The 23,832-nt window shown below is 42.3% G+C and overlaps 1 protein-coding gene across 1 annotated transcript in view; it reads left to right on the top strand.

The window, feature by feature from the left end:
- The first annotated feature begins 858 nt into the window (after positions 1–858).
- Positions 859–23,832, top strand: part of adra1d (adrenoceptor alpha 1D) — a 52,903-nt gene continuing 29,929 nt past the window's right edge. The window contains exon 1 of the mRNA XM_067981958.1: positions 859–2,291. Coding sequence (XP_067838059.1) covers positions 1,331–2,291 — 961 coding nt within the window. The 5' untranslated portion in view covers positions 859–1,330. The remainder of the gene's footprint in view (positions 2,292–23,832) is intronic.

Raw genomic sequence — 23,832 nt, forward strand, 5'->3', positions numbered from 1 at the left:
ACATTATTATATGTGGTACTGATACATCATTATTCTAATTGTTTAATTGAGCTTCTGCCTCTGTTTAATGTAATGTTTTATTGGACCAAGTCAAGGCTGGGGTATTACATGTTAACGTTTGTAACTATAGAAACCATTTGGTTCTCAAAACTTGTGTTGATACCTTTATTTTTCAATAATTAATCACATCGCACCAGTGAAAATTTGGTAAGTTTTGCGTAATTTCGGCAAACAAGACTCTCTGTTCCAATAAGATTTAAACAATTAAAAGAGGGAACATTTAGATTTAATCATTTGCTTCTAAATTGAAAATCTCATTTGTCTCGTTGCAGTTGGAGCCTGGTTTAAGCAATGTGTTTTCAGTCTTATCATAAAGTGAAATAGTAAAATTGCTTCAGAAAAAGTCAACTTAGCATGCGGAGAATATATTAGAACTTGCACTGGGGAGGGGTGAGGGACTGTGACATGGGAATTCTATTTATGGAATACTGAAAGACAGGAAAACATTATCGATAAAATAAGAGGGGGAAATGCTTGAGATCGCAAATAAAAACAGAAAATGACGGAAATGCGCGAGTGATAAGAGAAAGGACATATTTCCCATTTCAGGTGTAGAGATTTACATTGTGGTCAGTTTTAACTTGAAGAGATGTCCATTGGTCAAAAATACTGCTTATGGGTCAGGTCGGCTGCAACTTCTTTATAAATATATATATATATATAAATTAAAACACCTTTCATATTTTATCTTTGGTCAAATAGCAAACCTGTTGATTTCTCATTCCCCACAGTCCGATCTCTGCTGTCCTCTACCGGTGGCTGCTAAAGTCGCACGGAATCCGTGACGTGTGGACCATCCCGAGGAGGCGAGGTTTAAAGTGATTGAAAAGTGATATTGAAGCTTCAGCACCCAACTGCTTGAACAGAATTTCATTAGTGGTCAGCTTCGGCGATATTTCTTACCGGTGCATATTTTGTGTGTGTGTTTGGAGCTATATTAACCTGGGATTGTGCAGATGCTGAGCATTGCGACTGTGCAAAAAAAAAAGTTGCAGCCAAAAGTGAATGGAAGACGGTGAAGGAGGGAAATGTAACTAACCCGAGGTCGGGAGCTAATGTTTTAATGGGGTTCAAGCAAGCTCAAAATGAGAGTTCAAGTATTACGCCAAACAAAGTCGTGTTACATGAATGTCTCTGAGATGGGGAATCGTCGTATCTTGGGCACTGCGTGGAAGTCCTTTTTACACGTTGAAAAGAGGACATGAAGTGCGTGGATACATCGCCGTGAAGTTGCTAAAGTCACTCACATGGAGACGGCAGCTTTTCTAAGATGACTTTTTCTGAGTTTACTAATGAGAGCTTCAATGGAAACTATTCGAAGGACAGCGCCAATGCACCCGCGCTAAACTACGGCCTTTCCCCGAATTATACCAACAACGGGTCAACTGACCCAGAGGACCTAGATGTCAACCAGGCCGTGGGTCTGGGGGTCGTCCTTGCTGGCTTCATCCTGTTCGCCATTGTGGGAAACATAATGGTCATTCTCTCCGTGGCTTGTAACCGCCATTTACAAACAGTGACCAATTACTTCATCATTAACCTTGCCATCGCTGACCTACTTTTGAGCACCACCATACTGCCCTTCTCGGCCAGCCTGGAGATATTTGGCTACTGGGCGTTTGGGAGAATCTTTTGCGACGTCTGGGCTGCCGTGGACGTCCTGTGTTGCACTGCCTCAATAATGAGCCTCTGTGTAATATCTATTGATAGATACATTGGGGTACGCTACTCTTTACGTTATCCAACCATCATGACTGAGAAGAAGGCGGTTTGGATCCTGATAATCCTTTGGGTGTCCTCCATTGTCATCTCTGTTGGTCCTCTTCTGGGTTGGAAGGAGCCTGCACCAGAAGACGAGACAGTCTGCAGCATTACCGAAGAACCGGGTTACGCTTTGTTTTCCTCGCTCTTATCCTTCTACCTCCCTCTCATGGTCATACTGGTCATGTATTTTAGAATCTACATAGTGGCCAGGAGGACAACCAAGAGCCTGGAGGCTGGGGTGAAGAAGGAGCGTAGCAAGACCATGGAAGTTGTCCTCAGGATTCACTGCAAGAGTGTGATGGACGAATCTAATTCCACCTTCAAGAACAAGGGGCAGCAGTTCCGCAGCTCTCTCTCCATGCGGCTTCTCAAGTTTTCCAGGGAGAAGAAAGCGGCGAAAACTCTGGGGATCGTGGTCGGTGTCTTCATTCTCTGCTGGCTTCCCTTTTTCACCATCTTACCGCTTGGTAGGTAGAGCAAAAATGGTCCAACAATTAGAATCATTGTTAAACGTTGTGCAGCGTCTGTAACTCGCAGTAGTCCCAGGACACCGCTCCTTTAAACTTCCTACAGATAATCCATGTGTTTTTCAAGTTGCTGTTAAATCGGGTTTATCAGAAAGGAATTGAGATAACATCAAATTCAATTGATCACTGAGAGATCACAATCTATCAAAGCAAATGGTTCTATCGGTGCCACTGCGTATGAGGCTCTTAGTGTAACATTCTCTGATTCTGAAACCTTTAAGACCTGACTACAGTTGGGGTTTGCAGTTAAATATTCAAGTATCCACCGTTAGACACCAGCAGAGATCCTCCCATTACCCAACCACCGTCTATCTGCTGGTTGTGAATACAACCCCTTGTTATTATGGTTATGTGGCTCTAAGAAATTATATTTGTTTTTGTCACCCGGGCTACAAGGCAACAAAAAAGGTACCTAAATACAGACCAATGATGCATGTCAGCTTTCCAAACTTCGGCTGTTTTCTTTCCCCTCCCATACTCAGTTTGATGCCAAAACCCATTTGGAAATCTTGCTATTTTCTGTCACATCTGGTCGCCTTATCTGACTGATTAATTGTATTGGACGTCTTGACATCCCTTAACAAGAAGTGTAAGTGCAGGTTGGGTTTCGGCTCACTTTTAAGCCGATTCTCTACGCGCCATCAAACATGTAATGAGAATGACTGAAAACATTTCGGCTTCAAATTTCCAACTGTTCATTCTCTGTTTCTCGATTTTCCCACACAATGGGCACGATTTTAACAGTGAAAAATGGGTGGGTTGGGGAAGGGGGGGGGGCAATCAAAATTGCAACCATTTCAGATCCGCCTCCAACCCGCCCATCTCCGGTTTGCACCAGAGTCGGAGGAGGGGCAGGCGACCAATCCTCTCCCAGGAGTCGGGTCGGACCTTAAAATCTTTCAAGGAGGCTTCGGGCCTCCATTTTCCTACAGTTTCCGATTTCAACCCCGGGGGGCCGGGATTCCCGGGCCTTCTCTTTTATGCCTCGTGAAAGGTGGAAAGAAGGACCGAGACTATCATATATGTGCCTTTCTGGCACAGGTTGTGGGCCGGAGGAGCAGGTGTACTTCCCCCAGGCCCAACAAGCCTACCTGAAATGACCACCCCCCCCCCCCGCCAATGATTGTGGACCACCCCCGACCCCGATCCTCCCTGCCCAACGATCGCGGACCCCCTGATGACCCCTGATCCCGACACCTCCCCATGACTGACCTCCGATTCCTCCCCTCATGACTGACGATCCCCGTGCCAACCGATGCCCCATGCCAACCTATGCCCTATGCCAACCTATACCCACCCATGCCCCCATGTCCACCCATGTCTCCTTGACCACCCATGCCCCCATGCCCACCCATGCCTACATATGCCTTCCCCCCATCCATACAAACAAAGACTTACCTGAAGACTTATCTGAACATATTCTCTCCCTGGCTGGTCTCCCGTCTGACTGAGACCAGCCTGTCAATCAGGCCATTCAGTCGGACAGGAAACCGACAAAAGACAAGACATCCTTACGTCAAAATCATAAGGACATCCGGGAAACCTCTCCCACCCACTTCCCGGCTCAGGGTTAAAATCATGTCCAAGGCCAGGGAATCCCGGACCCCCGGGGTTGAAATCGAAAACTGTGGGAAAATGGAGGCCCAAAGCCTCCTTGAAAGGTTTTAAGGCCCGACCTGCCACCTGGGAGCTGGTTGTTTGCCCGCCCCTCGTCCCGCCCCGGTGAAAACCGGAAATGTGCGGGTTGGAGGCGGGTTGGGGGCAGGTCTGAAATGGTTGCAATTTTGAATGCCCCCCCACCCCCAAACCACCCGTTTTTCACTGTTAAAATCATGCCCCTTCTCTTTTACACCTTGTGGAAGGAGATGACAAGGCCCAGGACTAACAGGTAGGTGCCTTTCTGGCACAGCTTGTGGGCAGGGAGGAGCAGGAGTGCATTCCCAGGCCCATCTAGCCTACCTGCAGTGACCCTCCAAAGATCGCGGACCCCCCCACCCCGATCCCCGATTGCGGACCCCCAACTCCGATCCCCGATCTTCCCCCCCCCTCCCCCACAACGATCACAGACCCCTTGACCCCAATCGCGGACGCCCGACCCCGATCCCCCCCAATGATTGCAGACCCCCCTGGTGAGGCCTGACCCCGGACACCCCCCCCCCCATGACTGACCCCCGATCCCTCGCCCCATGACTGGCGACCCTGTGCCAACTTATGCCCCAGTGCCAACCGATGTCCACCCATGTCCCCCATGCCTTCCCCCCATCCATACAAACAAAGACTTACCTGAAGACGTCCTCTCCCTGGCTGCTCTCCTATCCGACTGAGATCAGCCTGTCAATCAGGCCGGTCAGTCGGACGGGAAGCCAACAAAAAAAAATGTCCTTACGTTAAAATCGTAAGCCCGTACTTTTGGGTTTCCCGTCTGCAATTCGACCCCCGACCCCCTGCCCCCCTTCCCGGCTTGGGCTCAAAATCATGCCCGTTGTTTTTGTTTGTTTGTTGACCTGCGGAAGTGTCCAGTTGAATTTCAACTATTGATCGGCACTCAATAAAGGACGACACCTCCTTACAAATTTCACTACGGATATAAACCGCTCTTCTTTAAAGTAACAAGGTATTGCAGAATAAAAGTGCTTTTAACCGGGGCCGTTATTACAAATTGACATTCATGCGATTGATATTGACTGCATATTCCCATTGTTAATTTCACCCCTCCTCCTAAAAAAAACATGATGTGGAGATGCCGGTGATGGACTGGGGTTGACAATTGTAAACAATTTTACAACACCAAGTTATAGTCCAGCAATTTTATTTTAAATTCACAAGCTTTCGGAGGCTTCCTCCTTCGTCAGGTGACATCGTTCACCTGACGAAGGAGGAAGCCCCCGAAAGCTTGTGAATTTAAAATAAAATTGCTGGACTATAACTTGGTGTTGTAAAATTGTTTACAACTAAAAAAAACAGGAGAACATAGTACAGTGCAACAAATTGGAAATCAGAACCGATGAGGATAAGACACTGGACCAAAGGCCTCGTAGATTATTTGGGATGCACCCAAGATATAAGAGGAACCAGTTGCACCTCACAGGAATGTACGGGTGGGAATTACACTGAGGGATACTATCGTATGAACGCTTTAACACATTCCCATCAAACTCCTCTGTCCGTTAGTTTAACAGAGCAATGAATCCATTTATTTTGAACACCCCCATTAAAATAATATGCATTCCTATTTCCCTAATCTGATATGACTGCATTAAGTCTTTGTATAATTATATTGCACGCGTCATTTCCAGTTTCTAATGGAACTTGACCATGAATCCATGCAGGGTGAAGCTTGCTTTTAACAGAATTACAGACAAGTAGTTGTACTTTTTTAATAAATGTTTATTATTTGGTACATTTATATATGTATGTTTGTGCATTGCTAGTATCATACTACACTGGTTGTAATGCAGCAGGCACCAAGTCGAGCAGTAGTGAGAGGGTAACATCCAGACTAGATGTAAAACTCGTGTTTTTGTGATCTAGACTCTTAACTTCTACATTAGGTTTCAGTTTTGTTATTGTTTTCAATGGTCCAGGGAAGAAAAGTAGCACCAACGAGTAAATATTGAATTAAAAACAGATCAGATTGGAATGGACTGGTTTATTTGGTACTGGACCGAGATTACTTGTAATTTGACTAATCTAAATTTTGAATCTAACTAGGGAAAACAATGGTGTGAAATGGTAGGTACATTTTGAGGCTGGTCAACAACACAACTGACATTTCGTCTCTTGGATTCCAATCCAGGTGAGGCCGATAGGATTATATGATGGCTGGAAGGATTATATATAAAATAAGTATGGGAAATCTGAGACTGGTACCTAATGGGTGTAGTTTCATAGCATAAAATTCTCTGTAACTCAGCACAAAGCAGCATGAAGTTAGTAATCTTAATCAGACCATTCACTATGATAACTCGTCAGAGAAATGGAGAAATTCATTTGGATGCAATAGTGGTACTCCAGAGCTTTCATAGAATCATGCAGCATAGAGGAGGCCAATCGGCCCATTGTGTCTGTGCCAGCTCTTTGAAAGAGCTGTCCAATTAATACCACTCCCCCGATCTATCCCCATAGCCTTGCAAATTTTTCCTTTTCAACCATATATTCAATTCCCTTTTGAAAGTTATTATTGAATCTGCTTCCACCACCCTTTCAGGCAGTGCATTCCAGGTCATAACAACTCGCTGCGTAAAAAAAATTCTCTTCATCTCCCCACTGGTTAAGACCAGTTTGAGGAAACTTAACTCTTTATATGACCTGTAGAAGATGCTGACTCTGGGTAACTAAGGTAAAAAGGAAACTTCTTTCTCATTTTTTTAAAAAAGCTTAACATTGTGAAAAAACAAAGCTTTGGTTACTTTGAAAGTTAAATTGCATCGAGAGAATCACAAACATCGTATTTACAACAAAAACTCTGTAAACAACGAGTAACTTCAAAAAAATTGCAAATTGAATTCTAGCAAATCCAAGCCAAATAGTTTGGCGTATAAATTAAAGCTGTAGACTACAGGAAAAAAGTCGCAGGTGTCTTTAGTATGCAACTAGTGCTTTGAAATTGGGTTCTAGCAGGTGTCGCTGTTAATGGAACCTGATAAGGATAGGACGAGTTCTAGGGCCCCAAAACAAAAGCAAAATACTGTGGATGCTGGAAATTTGGAGTAAGAACAGAAAATACTGGACATACCCAGCAGGTCAGTCAGCATCTGTGGAGAAAGAAACAGAGTTAACGTTTCAGGTCGATGACCTCTCATCAGAACCCCAGTTCCTCCAGGACTGTCTGTCATCCAGGCCTACTGCAACTGTTAGCAATGAACATCATCCAAAGTCTATCATGGGGGTAACTTTCCTCTATGTGCTTTGGTTAACAAAACCCACAAAGCTGTCCTTTATAAACAGATTGACTATTTTGTTACAAATGATGTCCAGAGAAAAGCTTCACCCCCAGATAACTAAAAGAAAGAACAAAGAACTTGCCTGTTGCACTTCATGACCGATGAATTACTTTTGAAGTGTAGTCACTGTTGTAATGAAGGCAAACGTGGCAGCCAATTTGCACACAGCAAGGCCTTACAAACAGCAATGAGGTAAGTGACCAGTTAATGTGTTTTCATGGTTGTGGTTGGGGGATAAATGTTGGCGAGGACACTAGGGGGACTCCTCCTTGCTTTTCTTCATGTAGTGCAGTGGAATCTTCCACTTCTACCTGAAATACTACATCTCTGCCTTTGCGGCACTCCCTCAATACTGTACTAGGTAGAGCATTGCATTATAGCAAGATGCACCTTCCTGCCAGTGATGATCGATGTGTGGGTTCAGCCTTCATGATGTTTGTTGAGAAGTCAAATCCTAGACTACCATACTTCCCTAGGTGAAATAAACCTTCTGCTGGCAAACAAACTTTTGCTGTGATATGCAAGGTAAAAGTGAGAAGAAATTTAAATTTTATATAATGCTCAGTAAAATTCCAAGTAACAAACAGCAGATTACAAAATGGAGCAATATTTTGTCAACATCGCAGGACATATAAATCTGCCATTGTGAGCATCATTGCATTGCAAATTGAAGATATGGCAGGAGATTTCCTCTCATAGACTCTTACAGTACAGAAGGTGGCCATTCGGCCCATCGTGCCTATGCCGGCTCTAGCTACGTGTCACCACATTGTGGGCGTAGCAGGAAAATTTCCAGTTATTGCTATCACTAGCAAAAGTATAAATACATTATAAAAGGAACAAAATTTCAAAGGTCCCGCTCCACTGGCGCACGTGCAGTGGAGCAGAATCCCTGTCCACCTATACACAAGGCTGTAGACCCAATCCAAAACTGCGAGGAAAGGTCATGTCCATGGACAGGATGTGCTGCCAGGGCCTGCATAATGCAGTTTTCATATTGCTTTGGAAAAAAAAGTTTGCCCAACACTTTTTCATAAAGACTGCGCCCCTTTAATCTGAAAATCATGACTTTATTTTCAAGCTTTTAATATTTGTGCCCGTGACAATCTTTTAAAATTTGTGTCACTTTACATTTGCTTTCTTCAACGTACATGTTTGATGGCTCAGATGGTCATTATGCTGTCTGTTGGAGAATTTACCAAAGTGAGCAGATTGTCACTGAAAATGGAGGACGGAGCTGAGGGAGTTGAGGATACATAGAGCATACTGACAGCAAAATCTCACTTAAATGCAGATTGCCTCGTAGAAGTTTATAGTATAGAAGAAGGCCATTCAGCCCATCAGATCTCTTTGTTAGAACAATCCAAAACAAATGCCTTGCTCTCCTCGTATTCCTATTTCTTCCTCTTCTTCAAATATTTAACCACACTTGCCTTAAAAGCTTTAGCGGTCTCTGCCTCAACTGCTCCCTGTGGCGAAGCATTCCAAGCTCCAACAACTTCTGCATAAACAAATGTACATGAACAGACTCCACACAAATGAACAGATTAAATTTTTGCCCTTGACAAACTCCACACTTTATTGGAACAAACTGCAGTGCCTTATTCCCCCTGTTCCTCGACATTGGTGGTATTTCAGAGACTTACAAGATGTGAAGCAGAAAATAACTGTATGTAACTTGGGCTCGGACTGAGGTACAATATCTGATCTAAGCAAAAAAGCTTTGGTGTAACTGAGCCAAATGAGCTGTAAACTGCTAGAAATATAAATGGAATCAGTTGTTGTATATAGAAAATCTTTTTTTGCTTTTTTTAGTTTGAGAGACTAGGAAGGGTGAGTTATTTTTTATCATTTTGTGAAGGGCCTGATTTGTGCTTGAGTTCAGTTCCACAGGTGCCAGCAGTCCCCAGGTAAGTCAGTTGGTTAAGGCACCTGTGCTAAGTTCCTCTCTGTGCTTTTTACACTTACGATGAATTAAAGCACCTGTGCTAAGTTCCTCTGTGCTTTTTACATTTACGATTAATTAAAGCACCTGTGCGAAGTTCCTCTGCATGCTTTGTACACGTATGACAAGTATGTTTGTCATAGTAGGTACAGGTACAGCACAGGAGGAGGCCAATCGGCTCAATGTGCCTGTGCCGGTTCTTTGAAAGCCTTATCCAATTAATCCCATTCCCCTGCTCTTTCCCCATAGCCCTGTAAGTTTTTTCCCATAAAGTATTCATCCAATTCCCTTTTGAAAGTTATGATTGAATCTGCTTCCACCACACTTTCAGGCAGTGCATTCCAGATCATTATAACTCACTGCATAAAAAAATATTTCCTCATGTCGCCTCTGGCTATTTTGCTGATCATATTAAATCTGTGTCCTCTGGTTACCGACCCTTCTGCCACTGGAAACAGTTTCTCCTTATTTACTCTCAAAACCCTTCATGATTTTGAACACCTTTATCAACTCTCCCATTAACCTTCTCTGTTCTAAGGAGAACAACCCCAGCTTCTCCAGTCTCTCCACATAACTAAAATCCCTCATCCCTGGTAGCATTCTAGTAAATATCTTCTTCACTCTCTCTAAGGCCTGTCATCCTTCCTAAAGTGTGGTGCCCAGAATTGAACACAGTACTGCAGCTGAGGCCTACCCAGTATTTTATAAAGTTTAGCCTAACTTCCTTGCTTTTGTACCCTATGCCTCTATTAATAAAGCCCAGGATCCCTTATGCTTTTTTAACAGCCTTCTTAATTGTCCTGCCACCTTCAAAGATTTGTACATGCACCCCCAGGTCTCTCTGTTCCTGCACCCCCTTTAAAATTGTACCATTTAGTTTATGTTACCTCTCCTCATTCTTCCTACCAAAATGCATCACTTCACACTTCTCTGTGTTAAATTTCACCTGCTATATGGAAATTTCATATTTCCAGCATTTTTGTTTAATTTTGGATGTCCAACATTTAAAGTTTTTATTTGATCTTACTTTATGTGTACTTTGTGATTTAATCGTTGTTGATGAAGTAATGGGTTTGATAATAGTTTGGACTTCAGTATTTCGTTCCAATTGGCTATAACAAAAGCCTTCCAGTGACAATAACAAAAGTTTTCAGGTTGGCACAGTGCTACAGTGTGTTGGCACTGGAATACCCTGCACCAAGGAGTGATGGGATGTGTATTTGACCCCTTAGTTGCTCATGTGTTGAGTTCTCAATATTGGCCATGACATGAGGGAAGTGACAAAGAAATGTCTGACTATGTCCCCCCAGTGGGGTGAGGGAGTGAATCATCCTGGTCACTCTCCCAGACCTCAGAATAGCTGATCAGCAATGATGGAGAGATGATGAGAAAAAGGCAGAGTGAAAAATTATCGGGTCACCCGACCGCCCATTTTGAGGAGGAGACAGAGCAAGTGAAAAAAGAAGTGAAAAATAAAGAAACTAGAAGAACGTGAAAAAAGAGAATTTAATATAATAAATGGAAGTCTTCGACAGCACCTCCCAAACCCATGACCTCCACCACCTAGAAGGACAAGGGCAGCAGGTGCAGGGAACACCACCACCTCCAAGTTCCCCTCCAAGTCACACACCATCCTGTTGTGGAAATGTATTGCCGTTCCTTCATCCTCACTGGGCAAGTCCTGGAACTCTCTACCTAACAGCATTATGGAAGTACCTTCACCGTATGGACTGCAGCAGTTCAAGAAGAAGGCTCACCACCACCTTCTCAAGCGTAACTAGGGTTGGGCAATAAATGTCGGCCTTGCCAGCGATGCACGTATCCCTGAATGAATAGTTTAAAAAATGATAAAAGAACACATCTAAATAACACTTGCACTGATATAGCATCTTAACATGTGAAACATCTCAAATTGCCTTACACGTTGAATTACTTTTCAAGTTAATTAAAGATGGTACCTTTCCATGCGAACATGTGTGTATGTGTGTGTGTGTGAAAATCTGGGTTTTGATTCTAAGGATGCAACATGATGATTGCACGGTCAAAATTCTTGACATGCTCCACGATGTGAGTTTGTCTCGTTCAATTATTGTTATTTTGTGTAACCACGTAACCATGTAACATAAACAACATGTCCAGTTAAACGCCAGCTAAAAATTGGCAAAGATTCTAATTCAGCACATCAGTGTTTCCATTGTAGCTACTAGAGTGTAGTTTACAAGATTGTTTGCATTTGGGTTTCGGGCATTAACACTGGTCTAAAAAAGAGTAAGACTCTGCACTTTGGTACAACATTCATGCAGTGTGTTTATATATTTATATTTGTATTCCCTTGACTATAGAAGATTAAGGGATGATCTAATTGAGGTGTTTAAGATGATTAAAGGATTTGATAGGGTAGATAGAGAGAAACTATTTCCTCTGGTGGGGGAGTCCAGAACAAGGGGGCACAACCTTGAAATTAGAGCTAGGCCGTTCAGAGGTGATATCAGGAAGCATTTAAGGGGTATTAAGGGATATGGAACCAAAGCGGGCAAATGGAGTTAAGATACAGATCAGCCACATGATCTAATTGAATGGTGGAATAGGCTCGAGGGGCTGAATGGCCTACTCATGTTCCTATGTGGGCACCATTGTAATATTTTTTGTCAAATGTGGAATTGGAACCACTGTACCCTTTTAAATGTCCCATGTGTATATTTGAGATCAATTTCTTGAATCAGATTAAACCAGTTACTTAAACCCAATCTCCTGGGCGAATGCTTGGCAGAACAAATGGTAAATCAATCAATGAAACAAAATGTAAACACTGTGTAAATATACTCCATATCTCAGGGAATGATTAAAGGCAGGAACATGGGCAGGGGTTCAGGTAGCATTGTAAACTGTAATGATTGTGTTCTGGAGTCTCGATGTGAAATGGTGCTCATACAATAGATTAATGTCAATGGTGTCATTGCTACCTATCCAATATAATCAGGGGATGATAACTGAATATTCTAAATGTGAAATAATGCAGTGAGAACAAGTGATAACTAGCAGAGTGGCATAAGGAGATGTCTTCCAAATGTGGAGAGCATGGTGAAGCAGTAATCCCCTGGTCAGTTATAATTTAAAATACAAGGCCACATTAGATTGCGGTCAAGTGACAGATGGAGATTTAAGTAATGTTAACAGTTTATTTGTTCACAAGCAATGAGTCACTTCCACCTAACTATCCTATCATGGGCGACAAACAGCATAACACTACAGTTCGAATCTCCTGTTAATCCCATATAGCTGTGTGTACACATATTGGCACAGACCCTTATTATTCACTGCGATTGTACCAAGTTTAAATGCTTGTATCTGATGCAAACAGATCAGTAACTTGAAAACAAAGACTGTCGCTTTTCCGTCAAAGGTGGCACTTCTGAGAATTATTATTTCCTTCTCATTTTTAATATTGTCCCATTGGTTTGTGAGCAGGGACTGCATTGAGAGCTGGCCTATTTTGGACTCTTACGGGGAAAGCGAGCAAGATTATCCTAACCGTTTGGTCCAGAATTGAACGCAGGTTTGAGTATAAGCAGACAGGGCACTAAGACATACACTGTTAAACAACTTCTCTCCATCTGTCTGCCAACACAAAATAGGAATGAGGAAAGGTCATTTGGCTCATTGAGCCCATTCCTTTCTCAGGTCATGTGGAAATTTTCACCATCATGGACTCTACCCAACTTCTTTAATCGCTTTAATCTCTTGAGGATGATGACTAATGATAGGTGGCACTTCCAAGAAGAGAACTCTCAGCGAAATTTCTCCCTGACCCTTGAGGCACCAGTATTTAATTCTAATAGTGCAGGCTACATTATTCATCCTGGCTTTCCATGATGACACTTCCTTGTCCCACAGTACAGGAGCCATTTTGTTCCATAGTTTGTTTGATTATCTCTTTCTACACTTATACGCCAGGAGTTTGCTCGGAGGATCTCCTGATTAGCTGCCATAACCTCCGCGGAAGATCAGAAGAAACCCCGCTTACGTGTCCATCCAAGGTCTCCACCGATCTTCCGCCGAATTTACCGCGGCCAATCGAGAGAACCCCTAAGGAAATTCCTGGTGTTACTCTTTAAACCTGGCTCTTATAAACATATATTTGAGCCAGTCATGTGATATGTTGCTTCTGTAAATTTGTCATATTAGGCCAATGGTCAAACTGGGCCATGTTTAGGCTGAGCAGGACAGCAGTAGGCATCAGAAATCGTACTCCACATACTGGGCTACCAGTGAGCACCGCCACAGGAGATCCATTAGTATATATTTAAGGATGATAGTTGACATAGTATTAACTAGTTTTGCAGGCAGTGATTCCATGTACTCACTGCTCTATGAGTGTAATAAGTTTCTTTTAACCTCGTATCTTGCTTGAGGCTTATTAATGTTCCAGTCACCATCCACATCAACCGTTCAGAATTTTAAAGACCTGGATCATGTCCCGCCTCAGTCTACTTTTCTTCTGTTAATACAGGTTCAGTTCCCTAGTCTAAATCTTTTCTAGTATATCAACATCCTACTGAAGGCAGGGCATCAAACAATCTGTCAGATAAAAGCAAAGGATCAGAATAATACACATGGGCAGATCAAGGGACTTGCTTGAAGCAGGTGATTTTGTACAGTCTTTGAAAATATACAATATTGACCTAAAGTATAACATAAGGGAATATAAGCCAAGTTTATGCAGCCCGTTACCATAATTTTACCCTCTAAGCCCTGGTATCATTCTGGTGAATCTGCACTGCACCCTTTCCAAGGCCAATATATTTTTCCTGAGGCGCGGTGCCTAAAACTGAACACTCCAGATGGGGTCTGACCAAGGCTCTGCACAGCTGAAGCATCACTTCCTCGCCTTTGTATTCCAGCCCCTTTGAGATAAAGGCCAACATTCCATTGGCCTTTTTTGAACCGGTACACTAGCTTTTAGTGATTTGTGCACATGGACATCCAAATCCCTTTGCTCCTCCACAGCTCCCAGTCTCTCACCATTAAGTACGATTTGTCTTTCTCAGATCCAAGTGGATGACCTCACACTTCACATTTAACTCCATCTGCCATGGTTTTTCCCACTCTCTTTGTTTGTTTATGTTCCTATGTTACTTCCTCCTCAAACAGACAAATGGGGCCTTGGTTTAACATTTCATCTAAAAGATATCATGTCCGACAGGGCAGTACTCCCTCAGTATTACAATGAGGTGTCAGCCTAGATTATGTGCTTAAGTCCCCATTGAGAGCAAAAGTCTTTCCACTCTGTGTTCCTCTGTTTATTGTGTCGTTCAGGTTCCTGGTATCCTCCTACTGAATGATAAAAGAAAAACACCCCCAGGGTCATTATTGTTGATTTTACATTCACACAATATTCATCAGTGTAGTTTCTGATCAGAAGCTCCATCTTGAAGTAGGATTGCCAACTCTGGTTGGTTTTAGAAAGGTTACAGCATGGAAGGAGGCCATTCGGCCCATCGAGTCTGCGCCGGCTCTGTGCAAGAGCAATCCAACTAGTCCCTCTCCCCCGCCCTTTCCCCGTAGCCCTGCAAATTTTTTCCTTTCAAGTACTTATCCAGTTCCCTTTTGAAGGCCATGATTGAATCTGCCTCCACCACCCCCTCGGGCAGTGCATTCCAGATCCTAACCACTCGCTGTGTAAAAAGGTTTTTCCTCATGTCACCTTTGGTTCTTTTGCGAATCACCTTAAATCTATGTCCTCTGCTTCTTGACCCTTCCACCAATGGGAACAGTTTCTCTCTATCTACTCTGTCTAGACCCTTCATGATTTTGAATACCTCGATCAAATCTCCTCGCAATCGTCTCTGTTCCAAGGAGAACAACCCCAGCTTCTCAAGTCTATCCATGTAATTAAAGTCCCTCATCCCTAGATTCATTCTAGTAAATCTCTTCTGCACCCTTTCTAAGGCCTTCACATCTTTCCGAGAGTACAGTGCCCAGAACTGAATGCAATATTCCAGTTGTGGCCAAACCAGTGTTTTATAAAGGTTCATCATGATTTCCATACTTTTATACTCTATGCCTCTGTTTATAAAGCCCAGGATCCCGTATGCTTTTTTAACCACTTTCTCAACCAGCCCTGCCACCTTCAACGATTTGTGCACATATACCCCCAGATCTCTCTGTTCCTGTACCCCTTTTAGAATTGTGCCCTCTAGTTTATATTGCCTCTCCTCATTCTTCCTACTGAAATGTATCACTTTGCATTTTCCTACGTTAAATTTCATCTGCCATGTGTCCACCCATGGCAGATGAAGTCTATCACTATCCTCCTCACTGTTTACTACCCTTCCAAGTTTTGTGTCATCTGCAAATTTTGAAATTATGCTGTGTACACCCAAGTCCAAGTCATTAATATATATCAAAAGCAGTGATCCCAGCACTGACCCCTGGGGAACACCACTGTACACCTGCCTCCAGTCCGAAAAACAACCATTCACCACTACTCTCTGTTTCCTGTCCCTTAGCCAATTCAGTATCCATGTTGCTAGTGCCCCCTTTATTCCATGGGCCGCAATCTTGATAATAAGCCTACCGTGCGGCACTTTATCAAATGCCTTTTGAAAGTCCATATACACCACATCAACTGTATTGCCCTCATCTACCCTCTCTGTTACCTCATCAAAAAACTCTATCAGGTTAGTTAAACACGATTTGCCTTTAACAAATCCATGCTGGCTTTCCCTAATCAATCCACCCTTGTCCAAGTGACTGTTAATTCTCTCCTGGATTATCATTTCTGAAAGTTTCCCCACTGAGGTTAAACTGACTGGCCTATAATGACATCCAACCATCCCAATGACTTTTTGCCCATCGCCACAATTTTTATAACGAATAAATGAAAGTGTCCAAAGAAAATGAGAAAAACACACTTTTTTTAATATCCCGATGATCTTTTTCCTGAGTTGCTTTCAGCAGTATCCAAGAGATTAATCTTTAATTCCTGGAGTCTCCAGGACAACCCTGGAGGGTTGGGAACTCCATCTTGAAGACTGCTTTATTTCTCCAGGCTGGTTCTATCTGGTTACTTTATTGAAATATTAAGGAAACATTTATAAATTCTCATATACAAACTGATACATCATTGCATATTTATCTCAGTATCGTCAGCGGAGCAGTCCCTGCTGTGCCAATGTGATATTGGATAGGTGGATAAAGGAAAAGGGGTTAAGGAGATATGGGAACAGGGTGGGTAAATGTGATTGGAACTATTTGCTCGCATGGAGGGTGAACATAGACTCAGACTGGTTGGGCCGAATGGCCTATTTCCATATTACAACTTCTATATATTTATATGTATTTTGTTTCTACCTAATGATTCGTCTTCAACAAATAAAAATGCAATGGAAAAATTTACCTGCTCTATATAAAAACTCAAAGGGGGTCGTTTTAACTTTGGATGATAGTGTCAAATGTGCAGTATTGAATTGGACACTCATTATACGCCCCACCCGATATTTCCCTCCTTTGACTTGAATGGATAGGAAAATCGGCCGTGGTGTGTAACAGGCGGTTAATTCGATATTGCTCGTTTTATGCTAGCACCCAAAGTTAAAGTTACTGCCAAACATTCTCACTCATATATTTGACAGGAGGCCCTGGAAGTCAGAAGGCAATATAAAAATAAGTTGATGTATGTTGTTAAACATAAACTCAAAGGAAGTAGAGAGAAAAGTTTGGAATAAAATATTCTTATACGCTTCTCAGTTATTACGGGTGCAGTTCTATTACAATTACCTGTTTGAGACCAGCACATTAGCACCAGTCAGGGAAAGTTATACTGCTGGCTCTGCATCGCACTCTGACTAATGCAAACTTCACTCAGTGACGAATGATCATCAGTTCACTGTTTATAATGAGACACTTGCCCTGGAAAGGCGAGAAACTAAGTCTAAAAAATCCACAGGAAGTTGAATGGAACTTTGCATCAGTTGCAGTAATACTGCAGCTGGCACAATGCCAAAGTAGTGTGATGCCACCTTTGCAAAATTTGCAAAGTAGTGTGATGCTACCTCAGCTGGTCTCACACCGCTCGCTTGAATTCAACTGCGATGACTTCATACATAAATGATAATATACACTGGCCTGGAGTTTCCACCAGGGAGTGCAATCGGGAAAATGCACCCGGAATGTGCGGGACGCTGCAGCAGTTTCGCTGAGGTGAAGTTAATCCTAAATTTCTACTCAATCTTATTTGCATAAACCCGAACAGAAATCAGTGCAATCGCGCAGCATAATGAAAGGTAATCGATTGGTGACTGGAACTTAGCTAATGAGGCCTCAAGATGGCTGAATTAAACTAATTTAAACTGAAAATTTGTTCAAATAATTGCTACAGCTGAAGAAACAGTGGTTTCAATTGACTGCTGGTCACAGGTTTTATGGACCAAGGGCAGGTCAATTGGACTGAAATTGAACACATTTAAACTGAATTTAAGGTAATTTAAAGTAATTGTAGCATCAGTAAGAGAAACAGACCTGAGTGAGGCTTCAATTGGCTGCTGGTCACTGCAGGTACAGGTGATTAACACTGGATTAATGTGACCACGGGTGGCTGTGGCTCTGAGCGCAGTGGGATGAAGACCCCTGAACGGCCGCAATCAGCAGAAACGCACCATTAAGACCGGGGGCAGGGATTGCTTTGGACGGATTGAAAGATCGCCGAAACTCGAGCGTAAAGTAGTTAATGGGCGTAACTCACCTGTGTTTTACATTCCCCGATTGCATTGCTATCTAGAGCTTCCCTATAAAACATCAATCCATAGGAATATGAATAGCGCAGACAGCAGGAAGATGGGAAACAAAGATATTATTATAGAATCATAGAATGGCGACAGCCCAGAAGAAGGCCATTCAGCCCATCAAGTCCGTGCCGGTTCTCTGCAAGGGCAGTCTAGCTAGTCCCACTCCCCCGCCCTTTCCCCGTAGCGCCGCAAATTTTTTCCCTTCAAGTATTTATCCAATTCCCTTTTGAAAGCCATGATTGAATTTACCTCCACCACCCCCTCGGGCAGTGCATTCCAGATCCTAACCACTCGCTGTGTAAAAAAGTTTTTCCTCATGTTGCCTTTGGTTCTTTTGCCAATCACCTTAAATCTGTGTCCTCTGGTTCTTGATCTTTCTGCCAATGGGAACAGTTTCTCTCTGTCTACTCTGTCTGGACCCTTCATGATTTTGAACACCTCTATCAAATCTCCTTTCAACATTCTCTGCTCTAAAGAGATTTTATTACTTCAGCATTCATGATCAGTGACTAAATGACTTACGTGTTAACTGAATTTCTATGACCAAAGGGCAATTTATCAAAGGGCCTTCTTAAATGAAAGGAGCAGAATGTCGATTCTAATCAGACATAAAATATAATGTGGCACAGGACTGATTGGCCTTTGCAATTATGAGCCCCAAGATTTTAGCAAATATTAAGCATTCCAATTTGCAAGATAAATGTGTGAAAGTTAACTGAGCAAAATCAATGAAAGTTTAGCTCAGCACAAAGAAACGATTGGGAGCAATTAGCATGTCACAGAAAATTATATACAAGAGATGGGAATAGTTTGCCCAGAATAATGCTTATGATGGAGTTGTCTTTCAAGTGTCTCATCTTTCCTTTAATTTCATCAGTACGATTTTTTTATGTGTCAGTTTGTATTTATATTTTTAAATTATAAATATGTTGGATAATTATTTTCTGTCACTAACTTTTAAAATCTCAACTAAAAATTAACCTGATATTTGATTTCCTTAGAAGTTGTCAATGTAGTACTGGAACTATTTTAAAGAAACTAACTGAATTAGTTTTGTTGCAGTACAGTTACTAACTAGTAATCCGGAGCCTGTGTGTTCACATCCCACCGTGGCAGTTTGAGAATTTTAATTCAGTTTTTAAAAATATGGAAATAAAAAGCTGGTAAAAGTGACCACAAAGCTGTTGGATTGTCACAAAAACCCAACAGGTTCACGAATGACCTTTAGGGAAGGAAACCTGCTGCCCTCACCTGGTCTGGCTTATATGTGACAGCAGTCTCACACCAATGTGGTTGACACTTAACATAAGAACATAAGAAATAGGAGCAGGAGTAGGCCAATCGGCCCCTCGAGCCTGCTCCGCCATTCAATAAGATCATGGCTGATCTGATCCTAACCTCAAATCTAAATTCATGTCCAATTTCCTGCCCGCTCCCCGTAACCCCTAATTCCCTTTACTTCTAGGAAACTGTCTATTTCTGTTTTAAATTTATTTAATGATGTAGCTTCCACAGCTTCCTGGGGCAGCAAATTCCACAGACCTACTACCCTCTGAGTGAAGAAGTTTCTCCTCATCTCAGTTTTGAAAGAGCAGCCCCTTATTCTAAGATTATGCCCCCTAGTTCTAGTTTCACCCATCCTTGGGAACATCCTTACCGCATCCACCCAATCAAGCCCCTTCACAATCTTATATGTTTCAATAAGATCGCCTCTCATTCTTCTGAGTGTCCCAACTAGCCTCTCAATTGTATGAAAACTGCGTAGTTACCTTCCCAAAGGCAACAAGAGATGGGCAATACATGCCAGCCTTGCCAGTGATGCCCACAGCCTGAGAATATTTTTTTTTAAATAGACACAATACTGGGCAGCTCTCAGAGAGTTACATAAAGAATAGAAAATAGCTACAAGTATTGAGATAACACACATGGGTTGGGGGAGAAGACATCACAAACCAGAAGACACAATGGTTCACAAGGCCAACTAAACGCAGAAAGGCCATGCCCTCTTCCCTGGAAACATTCAGCAATGTGTCCCAGCAGCTTCCTTTATACTTGGGATATGAGTCTCTCCACCAGTTTAACAGCATAAATGCTGGGTGTCGGCTCACAATTGCCAGGCTCCTAGAGTCCAAATTAAAAGAGAAACAATATGCAAGAAGTTAAGAGAAGAAAATTTGGCGTTTAGAATAAACCCAAGAAAGAAAGAACTTGCATTTATACCGTGCCTTTCATGGCTTCAGGATCTCCAAAGTGCTTTCCAGCTAATTAAGTACTTTTGAAGTGTCGTCACTGTAGGAAATGCGGCAGCTAAATTGCACACAGCAAGGTCCCACAAACAGCAATGAGATAAATGACCAAATAATCTGTTTTAGTTATGTTGGTTGAGGGATAGATATTGGGCAGGACACCGGGGAGAACTCCCCTGCTCTTCTTCAAAACAGTGCCATGGGATCTTTTACGTCCACCTGAGAGGGCAGAGGGCCTCGGTTTAACATCTCATTTGAAAGATGGCACCTCCGACAGTGCAGCACTCCCACAGTACCGTACTGGAGTGTCAGCCTAGATTATTTGCTCAAGTCTCTGGACTGTGACTTGAACCCCAACCTGCTGACTCAGAGCTGAGATTGCTACCGCTGAGCCAAAGCTGACGCCTGTATTCCAGCGGAGATATGACCAGAGCCTTGGCCACAATCACCTTTCCTGCTCACCTTCTGTTGGTCACCCTCTGCGTACAGAAATATTCCCCATTTGGCTACTTCAGTTTTTCCCTCTAAAATATTAGGCGTGTCAAAATGTGAGGAGCAAAGTTTTCACTGATTATCTTCTGTAAATGATTATAACTCCAATCTGCGCATGTACTGGCCGCCTGTCTGTATCTGAACCCCTCTGTTTCTCTATATTGCTGCCCTCCCATCCCACTCTGCTAAGACCTATCTCTTTAACCATGACTTCAATTCCTTAAGTCTCACTCCCAACTTGGTATGTCCATTGTTTCCTCTTGTGAAACACTTTAACATGTTCTTTTATGTCAAAAGAGTTATATAAGTAGAAGTTGTTCATGTTGTGATTTTATATATATATATATATATATACACACTAATAAAATATATATATATATGTTTCTCAATTGGTAAAAGCTCCTTGGAGAGGTTGAAAACACTCAAAGCAGAATTGTACTGTGTTTTACTTACAATGAGTTACATCTAGGTTGCTGAGGGAGGTAAGGGTGGAAATTGCAGAGGTACGGGCCATAATCTTCCAAGCCTCCTTAGATACGGGGGTGGTGCCAGAGGACTGGAGAATTGGAAATGTTACACCCTTGTTCAAAAAAGTGTGTAAGGATAAACACAGAAACTACAGGCCAGTCAGTTTAACCTCAGTGGTGGGGAAGCTTTTAGAAACAATAATTCGGGACAAAATTAATAGTCACTTGGACAAGTGTGGACTAATAAAGGAAAGCCAACACGGATTTGTTAAAGGCAAATCGCGTCTAACTAACTTGATTGAGTTTTTTGATGAGGTAACAGAGAGGGTTGATGAGGGCAATGCAGTTGATATTGTGTACATGGACTTTCAAAAGGTGTTTGATAAAGTGTCACATAATAGGCTTGTCAGGCAAAATTGAAGCCCATGGAATAAAAGAGGCTGTGGCAGCATGGATATGAAATTGGCTGAGTGGCAGGAAACAGAGAGTAGTGTGAAATGGTTGTTTTTCAGACTGGAGGGAGGTTTACAGTGGTGTTCCCCAGGGGTTGGTACTAGGACCACTTTTTTTTTAATGTATAGTAATGACTTGGACTTGGGTGTACAGGGTACAAGTTCAAAATTTGCAGATAACACAAAACTTGGAAATATAGTAAATAATGTGAGGAGGATAGTAATAGACTTCAAGAGGATATAGACGGGCTGGTGGAATGGGCAGACACGTGGCAGATGAAGTTTAATGCAGAGAAGTGTGAAGTGATACATTTTGGCAAGAAGAATGAGGTGAGGCAATGTAAACTAAATGGTACAATTTTAAAAGGGGTGCAGGAACAGAGAGACCTGGGGTATATGTGCACAAATCTTTGAAGGTGGCAGGACAGATTAGAAAAGCAGTTAAAAAAGCATACGGGATCCTGGGCTTTATAAATAGAGGCATAGAGTATGAAAGCAAGGAAGCTATGTTAAACCTTTATAAAACACTGGTTTGGCCACAACTGGAGTATTGTGTCCAACTCTGGGCACTGCACTTTAGGAAGGCTCACCTAGAGAGGATGTTGGAAGCAGATTCAATCGTGGCTTTCAAAAAGGAATTGGATAAATACTTGAAGGGAAAAAAATTGCAGGGCTATAGGGAAAGAGCAGGGGAAAGGAACTAACTGGATTGCTCTTACAAAGAGCTGGCACAAGCTTGATGGGCCAAATGGCCTCCTTCTGTGCTGTAACCATTCTGTGATTCTATGAGTAAACAGCACAGAAACAGACCATTCAGCCTATGCTGACATTTATGCTCCACATGAGCCTCCTCCCACCCCTCTTCATTGTTAAAATTGGATAGCCATGTGGTGAAGGATAGAATACTAGAGCCTGGTCTTTAGTTGCTTCCAACCTTTATTCACAAAGATTCCCCTTGCATATACACCACACCCTATATAAGCTCTCCTGTGAAAAGGATGCAAGAGAGTCCCCAATTGATACCCACCACCTGAATACAATTAACACTAATTGATATAAATCATACAATTAACATTCATCTACCCCTTTCAGCTTATCCTTCTATTCCTTTCTCCCTCATGTGTTTATCTAGCTTCCCCTTAAATTTGTTTACGCTATTTGCCTCAACTACTCCTTGTGGTAGTGCATTCCACATTCTTACCAATGTTTGGGTAAAGAAGTTTCTCCTGAATTCCCTATTGGATTTATTAGCATCTATTTTATATTTATGACCACTAGTTTTGGACTCCCCCGCAAGTGACAACATTTTCTCAAACCCTTTCATTATCTTAAAGCCTGCCATCAGGTCACCCCTCAGCCTTCTCTTTTCCAGCCCCAGCCTGTTCAGCCTTTCCTGATAAGTATATTCTCTCAGTTCTGGCATCATCCCTGTGAATCTTTTTTGTACCCTCTCCAATGCCTCGATATCCTTTCTATAATATGGAGATCAGAACTGTGCACAATACTCCAAGTGTGGTCTAACCAAGGTTCTACAAAAGTTTAACATAACTTCTCTGTTTTTCAATTCTATCCCTCTAGAAATGAACCCTAGTGCTTGATTTTCCTTTTTTATGGCCTTATTAAGCTGCAACGCTACTTTTAGTGATTTGTGCATCTGTACCCCTAGATCCCTTTGCTCCTCTATCCCATTCAGACTCTTATTACTCAAGCAATATGTGGCCTACTTATTCTTCCTACCAAAATGCACCACCTCACATTTATCTATATTGAAATTAATTTGCTAATTACATGCCCATTTTGCAAGTTTATTAATGTCCTCTTGTATTTTGTCGCATACTTCCTTTGTATTAAATACACCCTCCAATATTGAAATTGTACTTCTGATTCCCAAATCCAAATTGTTAATGTATCTAAGAAACAAACAAAGAAAGAACATTTATCTAGCACCTTTCACAGCCTCAGGACATCCCACAGCGCTTTACAGTCAATGAAATACTTTTGAAGAGTAGTCACTGTTATTATCTCACATGGTGTGTTGCCTCCCTGGTGCCGGGGTAAAGGATATCACGGAACAGTGTAGAACATTCTGCAGGGAGAAGGGGAACAGCCAGAAGTCGTGATCCATGTTGGAACCAGCAACATAGGAAGGA

The sequence above is a fragment of the Heptranchias perlo genome, chromosome 1, assembly GCF_035084215.1.
Source record: "Heptranchias perlo isolate sHepPer1 chromosome 1, sHepPer1.hap1, whole genome shotgun sequence".
Taxonomy (NCBI): Eukaryota; Metazoa; Chordata; class Chondrichthyes; order Hexanchiformes; family Hexanchidae; genus Heptranchias; species Heptranchias perlo.